General features: G+C 43.4%; 1 protein-coding gene across 1 annotated transcript in view; it reads right to left on the reverse strand.

Moving 5' to 3' along the window:
• Positions 1–12,141, reverse strand: part of ETFA (electron transfer flavoprotein subunit alpha) — a 40,775-nt gene that overhangs the window by 13,039 nt on the left and 15,595 nt on the right. The window contains exons 6-8 of the mRNA XM_066592256.1: positions 11,153–11,263; positions 3,033–3,134; positions 613–681 (exon numbers count right to left, since the gene is read on the reverse strand). Of these exons, the coding sequence (XP_066448353.1) occupies positions 613–681; positions 3,033–3,134; positions 11,153–11,263 (282 nt within the window). The remainder of the gene's footprint in view (positions 1–612; positions 682–3,032; positions 3,135–11,152; positions 11,264–12,141) is intronic.

Consider the following 12,141-nt stretch of genomic DNA (forward strand, 5'->3'; position numbering starts at 1 on the left):
TGCACGTTACATTTTATATTTACATCCCTATTCTGCAACTTTCTCTGGATCTTGGTGGATTTAATTTTGGTGACTATTTTGTTGCTGGATCTGTCTCTCTAAGCCATGGGAAAGCTAATGCAGAAGCCTTGTCCCTCTCCTGCAAATAAGAGTATACTTCAGATTTCCAGGCAGCTTCAGACTTGTAAAAACAGATGCGTGTGCGGTGCACAATGATATGTTTGTTTGCAATCTTCCACGATTAGGTATGATACATGCAGTGATGGGATGATGCATAGGATCTAGGACAAGCTAAAATAGTGTCTCAAGCGATAAAAAAAAACCAAAGTGTCCTTTTACACGGGATGACTGTTAAATGTCTAAGCACTCACCAATCGTCCCAACGATAACACTACCGTGCTTTCACACAGGAATAGAATAAATCACTGAATAGAGGCACAGCACGCTGGAGATGATAGATGGAACAGCTGCCTGTAAACGTGGGCATCTCAAAACTAGCATTAAATTCCATGGGGCAAAATTAAAAAAAAAAAAGTTTTTCTTCTTTACCTGGTGACCATCAGACAGTATTCGTAAATCTGCCTCCACATACTTATCTTCTCTGCAACTTACCTGCAGCATGCAGCTGATCCGCCAGGTCATAGAGCAACTTAAAGTTCTCTCCATTCTTCAGCCCTCGACCTAGGAATGAACAGAAAAACACTGACCTTAACTAAAAGGAAAAAAATACTGTACATGGCAGCCATGCTTTTATTCCCATGAATGTTAAGGATATTGATGAACCAATTATATATTCAATCACATGACAAACACCTAATTAAAATTTCTAGATTTCTAGTCAACAAATATTTCACCAACCAAATAAAAAAAAAAACCCCACCCCTTAAAATGTAAGCACATTTTATAATTCTTACTAATATAACACATGTAAGAAAGAGCAACATGTTCCACATAAAATGGGTAAAAAAAACAAAAACTATACACCCCAGAACAGAGCAGTGGATAATGCTGATAAAAATCTCTGGATTGAAGACCTCATTCCGAAAAAATGTTCAGTCTAAGGCCTCATGTCCACGGGGAAAATCAGATCCGCTGCAGATTCTCAATGGAGAATCTGCAGCGGGTCCCTCCTGCCCCGCGGACATGAGCGCCGAAAATAACAATTTAAAAGCATTTACCTATCCGGCGCGGGCGGGGAAGGTCAGCTGTTCCTCACGGCCGGATCTTCATTTTCGGCCGGCGGATGAATTCCTGACGCCGGCGGCACGTCGTCGACGTGCCGCGCGCATGCGCCGGGCACATCCGCCGAGCCGAAGCAAGGAAGATGCGGCCGTGAGGAAGAGGAGACCTTCCCGGTCCGCTACGGATGGTAAATACTTTAAATTCCTATTTTAGGTCTCCCGCGGATCCGGACGGCTTCCATAGGCTTCAATAGAAGCCCGCGGGAGCCGTCCCCGCGGGAGACCCGCACGAAAATGGAGCATGGTCCAGATTTTTCCATGCTCCATTTTTTTTTAAATCCCTTTTATTGACGATCCGCGGGTATTTATCTACCCGCGGGTGGTCAATGCATCCCTATGGGATGCGGATCCGCATGCGGGAGATCCGCTGCGGATCTTAAATCATATTTTGCCCGTGGACATGAGCCCTAAGGCCGCCTGCACAAGAGTGAGTTTGAATTGCAGAATTGTAATCTCCCGTACAGACGATCCGCGGCATTCCGCACAAATTCAAACCAATAGAGCATCCGCATGTTCGCTCACACAAGCGGACAGCAACTGTGATTTTCCGTTCGCGAAAAAAAATAAAAAGAATATTGCAGCATGCTCCATTTTTTTTATGTGGATTCCACGCAGAGGGCTTCCATTGACGGTAACGGAAGCCGTACAACCCACAGTCCGTCCGCAATTGACATTGCAGAAAGGTTGCAGGTACCCACGTCATCACTTGGCTTGAAAAGCAGGAGTTTAAAAAAAATCTGCACTGCGCATGTCTGACGGCGAGCCGTGCGGACCATCCGCAGTACAGAATATGAAGACAAAATACAGCGGCCAGGCACAAGGTTGGATTCCGCTGTGCGCTCCTGCATGCGGAATCTGGCAATACTGTGTGCAGGAGGCCTAAAAGTGCTGAACATCTGTTACATCCACAGACGCTTTGCTTGTAGGATACTCTATCAAATGGGAGAAAGAATCATTTCATAAGTGAAATCCCCATGGTAGAGAAAAGGCCACATCATCTCTAAAAACGATTTCAGTCCACATTTTGATGAACTTATGAAACGGTCTAGAACAAAAACAGTCCTTGTTGTCTACAGCAGCCAATCACAGCTCAGCTTTCATCCCTCGTAGTGTTGTTAAGAAATGAAAGCTTCTCTGTGATTGGTTGCTATGGGCAACAAAGTTTTGCATTATGCCAGTTTTCATAAATCTGCTATGTTCCTTGGTTCTAAAATAATGATTACATATTTTATTCACACAAAGTGGACAACCTGCTCAAAGACAAGTTCAATCCATGGACTTGCCTTGTTCTGCTTAAGGGCAGGTATACGTACCACACCCCTTATCATGCAGGTTGGCAAGTAACTATATGGAGGAGCATTGCACAGGCGCACAATATACTGATTAACAGACCCTCAAACTCACACACCTAGCACTCCCTCAACATGCGGTAGGCAATTGAATGGCCGTCCATCAGTATATTGCCCATGTGTAATGCTCCTCCATATAGTAATTTGCCTATCTACATGCTGAGGGATATGGCGCTACTACCTGGCCTTGTATTTTGTATCGGTATACCAGGAAATATGGCCGCCTTATGCAATTTGCACATAAAGGCACCTTCTCTTCAGGATTACATTGTACAACACTTTTCAGATACTGGTTCACTGGTTTTAACACCAGTCCCTAAATAACCTCTAGCTTGCTGCCTTAAGAAAAAAGAAGGGGAGGGGGAAAAAAAACAAAAAACAATAAAATATCCACCATGACCACCCAGTGCAAATATACATGTTCCAACATTAGTGAACTTACCTCCAGATACTACAACCTTTGCACTGGTCAATTCTGGACGATCACTTTTTGTCAAGCTCTGCTGCAACCACTCAGATTTTCCAACCAATGCAGGGGGAGTTACTAGAATAGTAAAAATATAGTTCAGACCTCCTTCCTGGCGTATGAGTTAGGATTCCATAACATTTAAATCATTTTACACAAGCTTGATTTTTTTTAACGCCTTGGAAACTCTGATAATATCACAAGTGTCTGATATTCAATAGTAAGATTCCATTAATTTTGCATTACTGGAACCATATACTAGAGTTGATCATAAGAAGAATTTGTAAAAATGCAGCATCTCTATTAAACAGGAGTATTGCAGTTCCAGCAATTAAAGTTTAGTCTTCATATAATTAAAGGGGTTGTCCCGCGCCGAAACGGGTTTTTTTTTTTTTCAACCCCCCCCCCGTTCGGCGCGAGACAACCCCGATGCAGGGAGGTAAAGAAAGCTCACCGGAGCGCTTACCTGAATCCCCGCGCTCCGGTGACTTCTCTACTCACCGCTGAAGATGGCCTCTTCCTCCGTGGACCGCAGCTCTTCTGTGCGGTCCATTGCCGATTCCAGCCTCCTGATTGGCTGGAATCGGCACGTGACGGGGCGGAGCTACACGGAGCTACACGGAGCCCCATAGAAGACTGCAGAAGACCCGTACTGCGCAAGCGCGGCTAATTTGGCCATCGGAGGGCGAAAATTAGTCGGCACCATGGAGACGAGGACGCCAGCAACGGAACAGGTAAGTATAAAACTTTTTATAACTTCTGCATGGCTCATAATTAATGCACAATGTACATTACAAAGTGCATTATTATGGCCATACAGAAGTGTACAGACCCACTTGCTGCCTCGGGACAACCCCTTTAACAGTTATACATTTTGCAATGTCCTTTTTGAATCAATATCTTTTCTTTTTTTTAAATGTGTTCTTGCTGTCATACAATAGGAACCTCTGTTTAGTTCTGGTAGATACAAATCCTGGCTGTGCAAAGGGCACCTGTGTGTCCATCACAGGACTCAACTCTATTATTATTATTTAATAGTAGTAGTAGAAGCTCCACTAAAGCCCAGCCTTGCACCAACAGGCTAATAAATAACACTTCTATTCAGGCACATCAAAATATAACCAAAGGTCAACTGGAAGAAAAGAAAGAAAATATTAAAAGCTATTCATGTTGTGGGTAAATGAGACAAAAGTTGATAGAGTTTTTCTCCCACACCATAGTAGGTGTTGCTACTATAGGTAGAGAAGGTCAGGTCCTGACCGCCGCTCTACTCCAACTCTAACTAAAATGCGCATTACTGTCTGCCAGTCCAAAATGTTAAAATACTGGGTGTCTTAAAAGTGTGGAAGACACACATACAGAATGAAAATGGTTTGGCAGACGGTGATCCCCCGCGGCTTGTATGCCAGACATTGGAAGAGAAAAACCTGTTAGGCCATTTTACCAACATGTTGGCCATTTTGAATGCAGCCATCTTGGATTCAACTCTAATTTTTCCAATGAGAAGGTAGGTTTGTGATATATCACACTGACCAAGAATTTCACCAGAAAAACAAAAGTGTGCTTCATTTTAACATAACTTTATTCGTTCTCATGTTAACAGTGATTTAGCCTTTCACATTGAGATAGCCTTCACGTAAGGAGCACAAAGCACACACGTCATCGCCGCAGGTTTCAATCAATGCCGCCCAAAACAGACCTCCTATTACCCACAGTGCAGTTGCCAAACTTCTTTCCAAGTTTCTCAATTCCCTGTCTGTCTCAAGAATGTGGGGTTAGCTGTGCCTCTATATAGTGAACTTTGTCTACACATGAATGGCATCCTTACAAATTACAGATGCTGCAACACCTGACAGAGGATGACCCAAACCATCGGATGGAATTGGCAAAATGGATGACACAGCAACCTCAGATAAACCCTTAGGGCCTCCTGCACACTTGAGGTTTTCTTCCGCGTTTTTTTCACACGATTGTCAATGGGACTTTCTAATGTTAAAAACGCATCACACAAAAATTGCAAAGCACAAACTTGTGATGCGTTTTTAACATTAGAAAGTCCGGTTGACAATCGCGTGAAAAAAAAACAACGCAGCGATATCGCGTGAAAAAAACATGCAAGAAAAACGCAAGTGTGCAGGAGCCCTTACTGCCCATGACAGCACCAGTGAGAGACCCCCTCCCGCCTGGACAGGAACCTCTCAGATTTCTTTAAAGGCAGACACACCCTTCGCCTCCCTAGTTCCTGTCCATAGGACAGGTCAGAGGAGGGAGTAGCTGCCTCTGCTCTTTGAAGGATTCTTCCAGCTCTCTAGAGGTGGTGGACTGCAGGGCTTCACTCCCAGAGCTCTATAACATGAGAGGTTACCTGTCCCGGGGTCAATCTCCACTAGGGACCCTGGGTAAGCTTGGAATAATCCTCTAGTCTCCTGCAGAGGATGCTGTGCTCCCTTAGCTCTGAAGGGATACTTCTACAGTTGTGGGAGAACCCTTCAGTGGTGTGCTATACTCAGTGTTGTTGCACCTGGCCTGGAGATTTGTGGGGCTTCCATCATCAGATGGAGTTCAGGTGTGTAATACGCTGAACGGTGCCTAATACCCACTGATTGGGGCAGGGGAGCCAGGAGAAAAATGGGTGCTTTCTGAAAAGGATCTACAGCCAGTCCAGTGAGTAGAATTACCCTACATAAGAGACTGAAATCTGCATTTGTTTTAAACCTTCATGAAACAATTAAGGGGATGACTATACGTCTGCTCAAGGATCTGTAGTATTAAGTACAGTATATTGGGGGTAATATGTAAATAGTGTGTTCCTTTTTTGGGAATCACATTTCCTAAGAACAATATCAAAATGTCTTCCATAGTCTAGCTGGCTCTAATAGAGAAGCCAGTACAATAGGGTCTAAAAAGTGCTTATATATTCTGTAATTAGGAACATCTATTTGGTTGGCAGTTTATCATCAAAAAGGAGTGCCAATACTTCAGGGCTACAAGTCAGCTGGACTTTCTTTATTGGAGAATTCTCCAATCCAATGAGCTATTAGCCCTCGGTAGGACATTATTTCAGGCTATCGACCCTCCCTAGTCCTTAATCTAATTTAATCCCTGACTGGTGCTGTCATGGGCGTAAGGAAAACATATCACTTACCAGTAATCAGTTTTCCACAAGCCCATGACCGCACCATTATCCCCTCCGCCTTCCTCCCCTACTGCTGTATTTGAGTTTAACTTTATGTAATAAAATGTATTAATTTTTAAGTCTAAATGTAAATAAGGGATAGGCCTTAATCAGTCCATGGATCTTGCTACAAGAGCTGAGGAGGTGAAAGGTGTGTCTGCCTTTAAGAAGATATAGAAGGTTCCTGTCCAGATGGTAGGCGATCTCTCACTGGTGCAATCATGGGCTCATAGAAAACTGATTGGTAAAGGCCCTTTTACACGCAACGATTCTCGCTAAAACGGCCACACGACTGAACAAACTGACAACATTTTTGCATAAAATTACATGTACAGATAATGGCTTTTAAATAATCTCCATTTCCTCATTAGCAATAGTAAACTCAGTAGTTGTTTGATCAGGTAGAAGTGTGTTTATACGAGGGATTATCTGGTCAGCAGGATTCCCAGCATGAGTAAACAATGTAGTCATTATGTATGTAAGCCAAAACACAAGGAGTATATTCAAGTTGGCAAGCCGCTCAAAAGACTAAACGTATTCCATTAAAATGGAATGTCTTTTGAGCGGTCAAACAATGGTTTTTATGCAGGCTAAAAACCAGAACTGAATGACTATTGAATGAATAGTGCACGACTGCCCGTGTTCACATGTAACGATTATCGCTCACTTTCGGTCATTTGAACAAATTTTGAGTGATAATCGTTGCTCGTAAAAGGGCCTTAGGTAATCTTATGTTTTCCCCATCAGGTACTGTTCAGTGATGAAGCAAATTTCTTTGTGAAAAACGCTTACAGTCACCCGTATCCACTCTCAGCTTGATTACTGCAATTCTCTGATTGGGCTTCCTCTCTCTAAACTCTTCCCCTCTCCAATCCATCCTGAAGACAGCAGCCAGGCTCATCATCTTATTAAGCCGCTACACTGAAGCCTCTGCAGCGACCGTGAACCAGGACTTCAGCTGGGGAGACAGCGCAGTATAAGATGTCAGCGGTTCACAGCGGCTCTACCGTCTCCTTTCCCAAAAACTGAAGAAGTATAGCGCAGCTCAGTCACTAGCAAGGGAGATAAGATTTTAACAGACTTTATTACCCCAGATCAATTCTAGATTGTTGTGGCGCCAGTGTCCCTAGATAAGCAATGCGTTACTCACGATGAATAGATCAATCCACAAACAAAAAATGATTTTTCGAAACCGGGGACACGTGGTTTCCTTTTACTCACAATCCAACTTTGACTTTCCAATACAGGCAAATTACTTGTACTTCTCAACATGAAGATACAGATTTTTGAGATCTAACTTGAGATCTACACTTGACAACAGAAAGTTGTTTTTCCCAAAGCACACACATCCTCAGTTGCTGTTATCTGAAGGGCACTATCTTGTGCTACACAGCCTATGAAATCACTCTTTTAGCTGTTACGGGTTTTTATGCTTCCCCCTCTTCAGCAGGGGCTCGTGCAATACTTGCACTGCCACACCAACTCCTAGGCAGCATCTCCTGTGCTTCCGTCCCCGGAGGAGATAAGCCTTCTAACAGCAGGGACATAACCGCGGCTTAACCCCCGGCAGGAGCATCAGCCTGACTCTCCTGCACGCACCTCCTTCTCCAACCACCGACTACTCTCTTCTTCTTCACCTCTCTCACTCAACTCCTCCTCCAATTCCCAATCACATCACACTAATAGGATAGGGAGACAAACAGACTTACACAAGATTGACATCACTCAAAGACAAACCGGCTTACAAATGATGGAGGGACTCAAACTCTGGGTCACTACACCTCCAACCTGTGTCAGTCACTGCACTGGTTGCCCGTCAAATATAGAATATAAAACCAATCACTCAACCATAAGGCCCCTTACAGTGCTGTGCCGCCCTATATCTCCTCCCACATCTATCTACCACCCTACCAGTTCTCTCTTCTCTGCTAATCACCTTGTACTAAATTCCTCTCTAATCTGGGCCTCCCACTCCCACCTCCAAGATTTTTCCTGAGCCGCACCAGTTCCCTGGAATGTGCTACCCCAAACAATCAGGTTAATTCCAAACATCTACAGCTTTAGGACTCTTCCACACGGGCTATAAAATCATCGCTACAAAACGTATGTGAAGCCCATGGTTTCTAATGGGTTCTTTCACATGAGATGTTTTGTAGCATGAAAGAACCCATTGGAAACCATGGGCTGCACATACGTTTTGTAGTGATGATTTTGTAGCCCGTGAAAGAGGCCTTAAGTGTGCCCTAAAAACACATCCTTTACTTTGTGACACCAGAACATGTGAGATGTGTTGCTAATATTAATATACCTGAAAACCCAATAAAAATACTTTGAACGATAAAAACACATCCTTTTAGGCAGGCCCAACATATTCTCTAATCTAAACACTTTTCCCATCTCCCCTGCTTCTACACTTCCCAATGGATACATGTATATATTTGTATACTATCTTATCGTATGTGAGCTCTTGCAAGTAGGGCCCCCACCACTATTGTTCAAGTCTTGCATCAGTTTAACCCTTTGCAATCCAATTTTGGATTCAGCGTTTCCTAGGGGGCTTTCTCTTTCTGCCATTATACAATGGCGCCATCTGCTGGCTAGAGCCAGTACTGCGGTATGGGACATGCCGGAGAGGCCCCCGACAACAGAGCGGCCAGTAATATACAGCAAGAATATCCTGCTGTACGTCTTCCGACATCGGAGCTGTACAGCCTTCAATCAGAATGTTTTCAGACGTCAGACAGTGGATTGGAAAGGGTTAATACTTTTTCAGCCATGGAGCCCTTTTTGAATCAGAGGTTTCTCGTGGAGGCCCAAGGTGTGGTTCTATGGGTTAAAATGCTTCTAACAATTTATACAGTTTATGCTTAGTCTCATTTTATACAAAACCTGGTGTTTATTTCTGTGCTCCAGGCCCAGGCCAGTCTTGGTGGATGTGTATTAAATGTATATGGTTTATATGCTTAATATATACTGTACATGCTTATATCAATTCGGGCTGTCCAATAAAATACTTTTGACCACAATAGTGCTTAGCCTGAGCTGGGTGCTTTCATATGGCCCTACCCCTTTTCGGAGGGGGAAAAGAGTATGTACTTTGAGTATTTGTGTGTTTTTTTGTTTGGGGGAGGGGGTGGGGTTTATGTTAATGAACAAGGTCTCCTTTTAGAATGGAGAAATTGCAATTGGAAAAAGAAAGTAGGCTGGCATTACCAAATGTGTGGAAATATTCTTTGGCCTCACAAATGCAGGGGTGGGGGGAGAGATAATGAGAAGGCTGGGGAAGACTTGAGGCTCCAGATATTAAGGTATATATTGGAAGTGAGACCATTATTGGAATAACTGGAATGGGCCTTAAGTGTTTGTCTTAAACTTGTAATATGAAATAAAGTGATTGCATTTTACATCGTTGCATCGCTTACTCAAGGCAGGGTCTACGAATTCTGTTACCAGGAAGCAATTTTCTGTCAGCAGCTGAGGACTGCAAACAAGCGTACCGGAACACCGGAGACCAGCAGGAGGGACCCAGACGGTGCCTGCTAGGCAAGTATAATAAGACAGCCCCCAAAAATAAGACCCAGTGCCTCTTTTGGGGCAAAAATTAATATAAGACAGGGTCTTAATTTCGAGGAAACATGGTGGGATACTGTATATACATACAGCTATGTGTATACCTCCTTAGTTTGTAAATTCTAGTGAAAAGGGCCCTCTCACCCTTGTTGTTCAAGATACACATTGATTTATTACTGGATGTCATGACCTATTTTTTTTTGTATGTGTGACCTATTTTTGTATGTTTTCCCCAATTTGGAAAGTGCAGCAGAATATGTTGGCGCTATATAAAGATTATAGTGAATTTTTCTGTACCAGATCTGCAGTGATTCCACGGAATTTCTACGACAGAATGAGAATGGTGTGGGTTTGAAAATATGCAAGCCACTCGTTTTTCTGCATGAAAAATCTTTTCTATATGAATGTTTTGGGGGGTTTTTTGGTCATTTTAATCTATACACATGTATCGCACTAAAACTAACTACAGATTTGTAGTACAAAATCCACAGCATGGATTTATATGCTTTAAAAAGTTATTACCCTTGGAATTTCAAAGTAGTATTCCTAAACCGGTAAGTGATTGCATATTCTTATGTCACCAATCTTCAAAATGAAGGCGCATCAGTGATAATTAGGCACTGCTACTTCTTTACAAGTGACTAGGGCTATGGTCTAATACCCTGTACAGAAGCCTCACTGTGCAGTACAGTAAACCACAAGACTTTCATAGTCACTTGAATCCTAGTCATATGTAACATTATAAGATGGCAATACCCCTTAGGCCTCATGTCCACGGGGAAAATCAGGACCCCCCCAGATTCTCCATGCAGAATCCGCAGTGGGTCCCTCCTTTCCCGGGGACATGAGGCCTGAAAATAAGAATAAACCCACCTGTCCTTGACGCTGTGCGTCTCCCTTCCGTCACGACCGGATCTTCTCCGGCCAGCAGCGAGCCGTGCGCATGTGCCGGGCACATCCGCTGGGCTGGAGAAGGAAGATCCGGCCGCAACGGAAGGGAGACCTGCAGCGTTCAAGACAGGTGATTTAATTATGGTACGGGTGTTCCGCGGATCCGGACGGCTTCCATAGGCTTCAATAGAAGCCTGCGGGAGCCGCCCCCGCTGGAGACCCGCACTAAAATGGAGCATGTCCATTTTTATCCCGCACGCGGATCCGCGCCTGAAGGGAAAAATGACATCCGCGGGTACTTAACTACCTGCGGGTGTCCAATGCATCCCTATGGGGCGCGGATCCGCATGTGGGAAAAACGCTGCGAATTTTAACCCCGTAGACATGAGGCCTATAGCTTAAGTGCTCAATTTCATAATTCAAGAATTTAAATTACCTACAGAGGTTCAGAATGACTTACCATTATCAACACTTGCACTGCCTCCCGAAGTCGGAGCCCCTTCAAAGGATGTACCTCTTACAGTGAGCACCTTTACAGCTTCGTCACACTTCACAGTGCACAAGGCATTTCCTACAAAAAGGGAGCGCTGACACATTTAGTCTGGCTTTACAATAACATGGGAGTCACATTTACATATTAACTACAGAATATAGTAATATTACATGCACTAGTTCCATTTAGTATGGGACGATTAATGTATGAGAGAGTCAACATCTCTGAAGCAATATTGCAAGGAACATCCTCACTGTCCCCCATCAGGGAAATACTGAATGTATGATTATTTACATTTTATTCAGACATTTTAATTACAGTTTTGAGGCTTGACTAAAATTAAACATACTGAACCATCATTGTTCTGGACAAGAGAGCCAACCAAGTACATTTGTGTCACAGCAAATCAAATCCGCATAGCAAAAAGAGGAGAAGTCAACATGATGGACTTTTTTTTTTTTTATTATTACTGCAATTTTATTTAAGATTTTCAAGGTTTACAGCATATTAATGAACATTTTACTGAAAGGTGCTACAATCTTGTTAGTATTCAACAAGCATTTTTACCATTTTAGAGTGTAGATTGAGGGGATACGTATCCAGAAGTTTTGTGGTAGTCCTCTTTTTTGTTTGTATCCCAACTCGATCTAGTTTTGAGTTGCAAGGTATAAGAACAATATATTTATAACCGGCCTGGCCAGGGCCTAACTTTGTTATTGGAGGGGATAGGGGAGGAAAGATTTGGGGGGGGGGGTTAGGCGGGGGAGAGGTGGAGAGAGTTTCTGAGACAGGCGAAGAGATTCCCATGGGGTGGATGTTGCCGGAGACAGTCCTTGTTTGTAGAGGGGTAGCTGGGTAGGCCACTGTTTTTTGTTGTTCTCTGTTTTTCACAGAGAGGCCAGAAACCTATTGTTTTGTGAGGGGTACAAGTAATTTAGCCATGGGGACCATATTTT

The sequence above is a fragment of the Eleutherodactylus coqui genome, chromosome 2 (assembly GCF_035609145.1).
Source record: "Eleutherodactylus coqui strain aEleCoq1 chromosome 2, aEleCoq1.hap1, whole genome shotgun sequence".
NCBI lineage: Eukaryota > Metazoa > Chordata > Amphibia > Anura > Eleutherodactylidae > Eleutherodactylus > Eleutherodactylus coqui.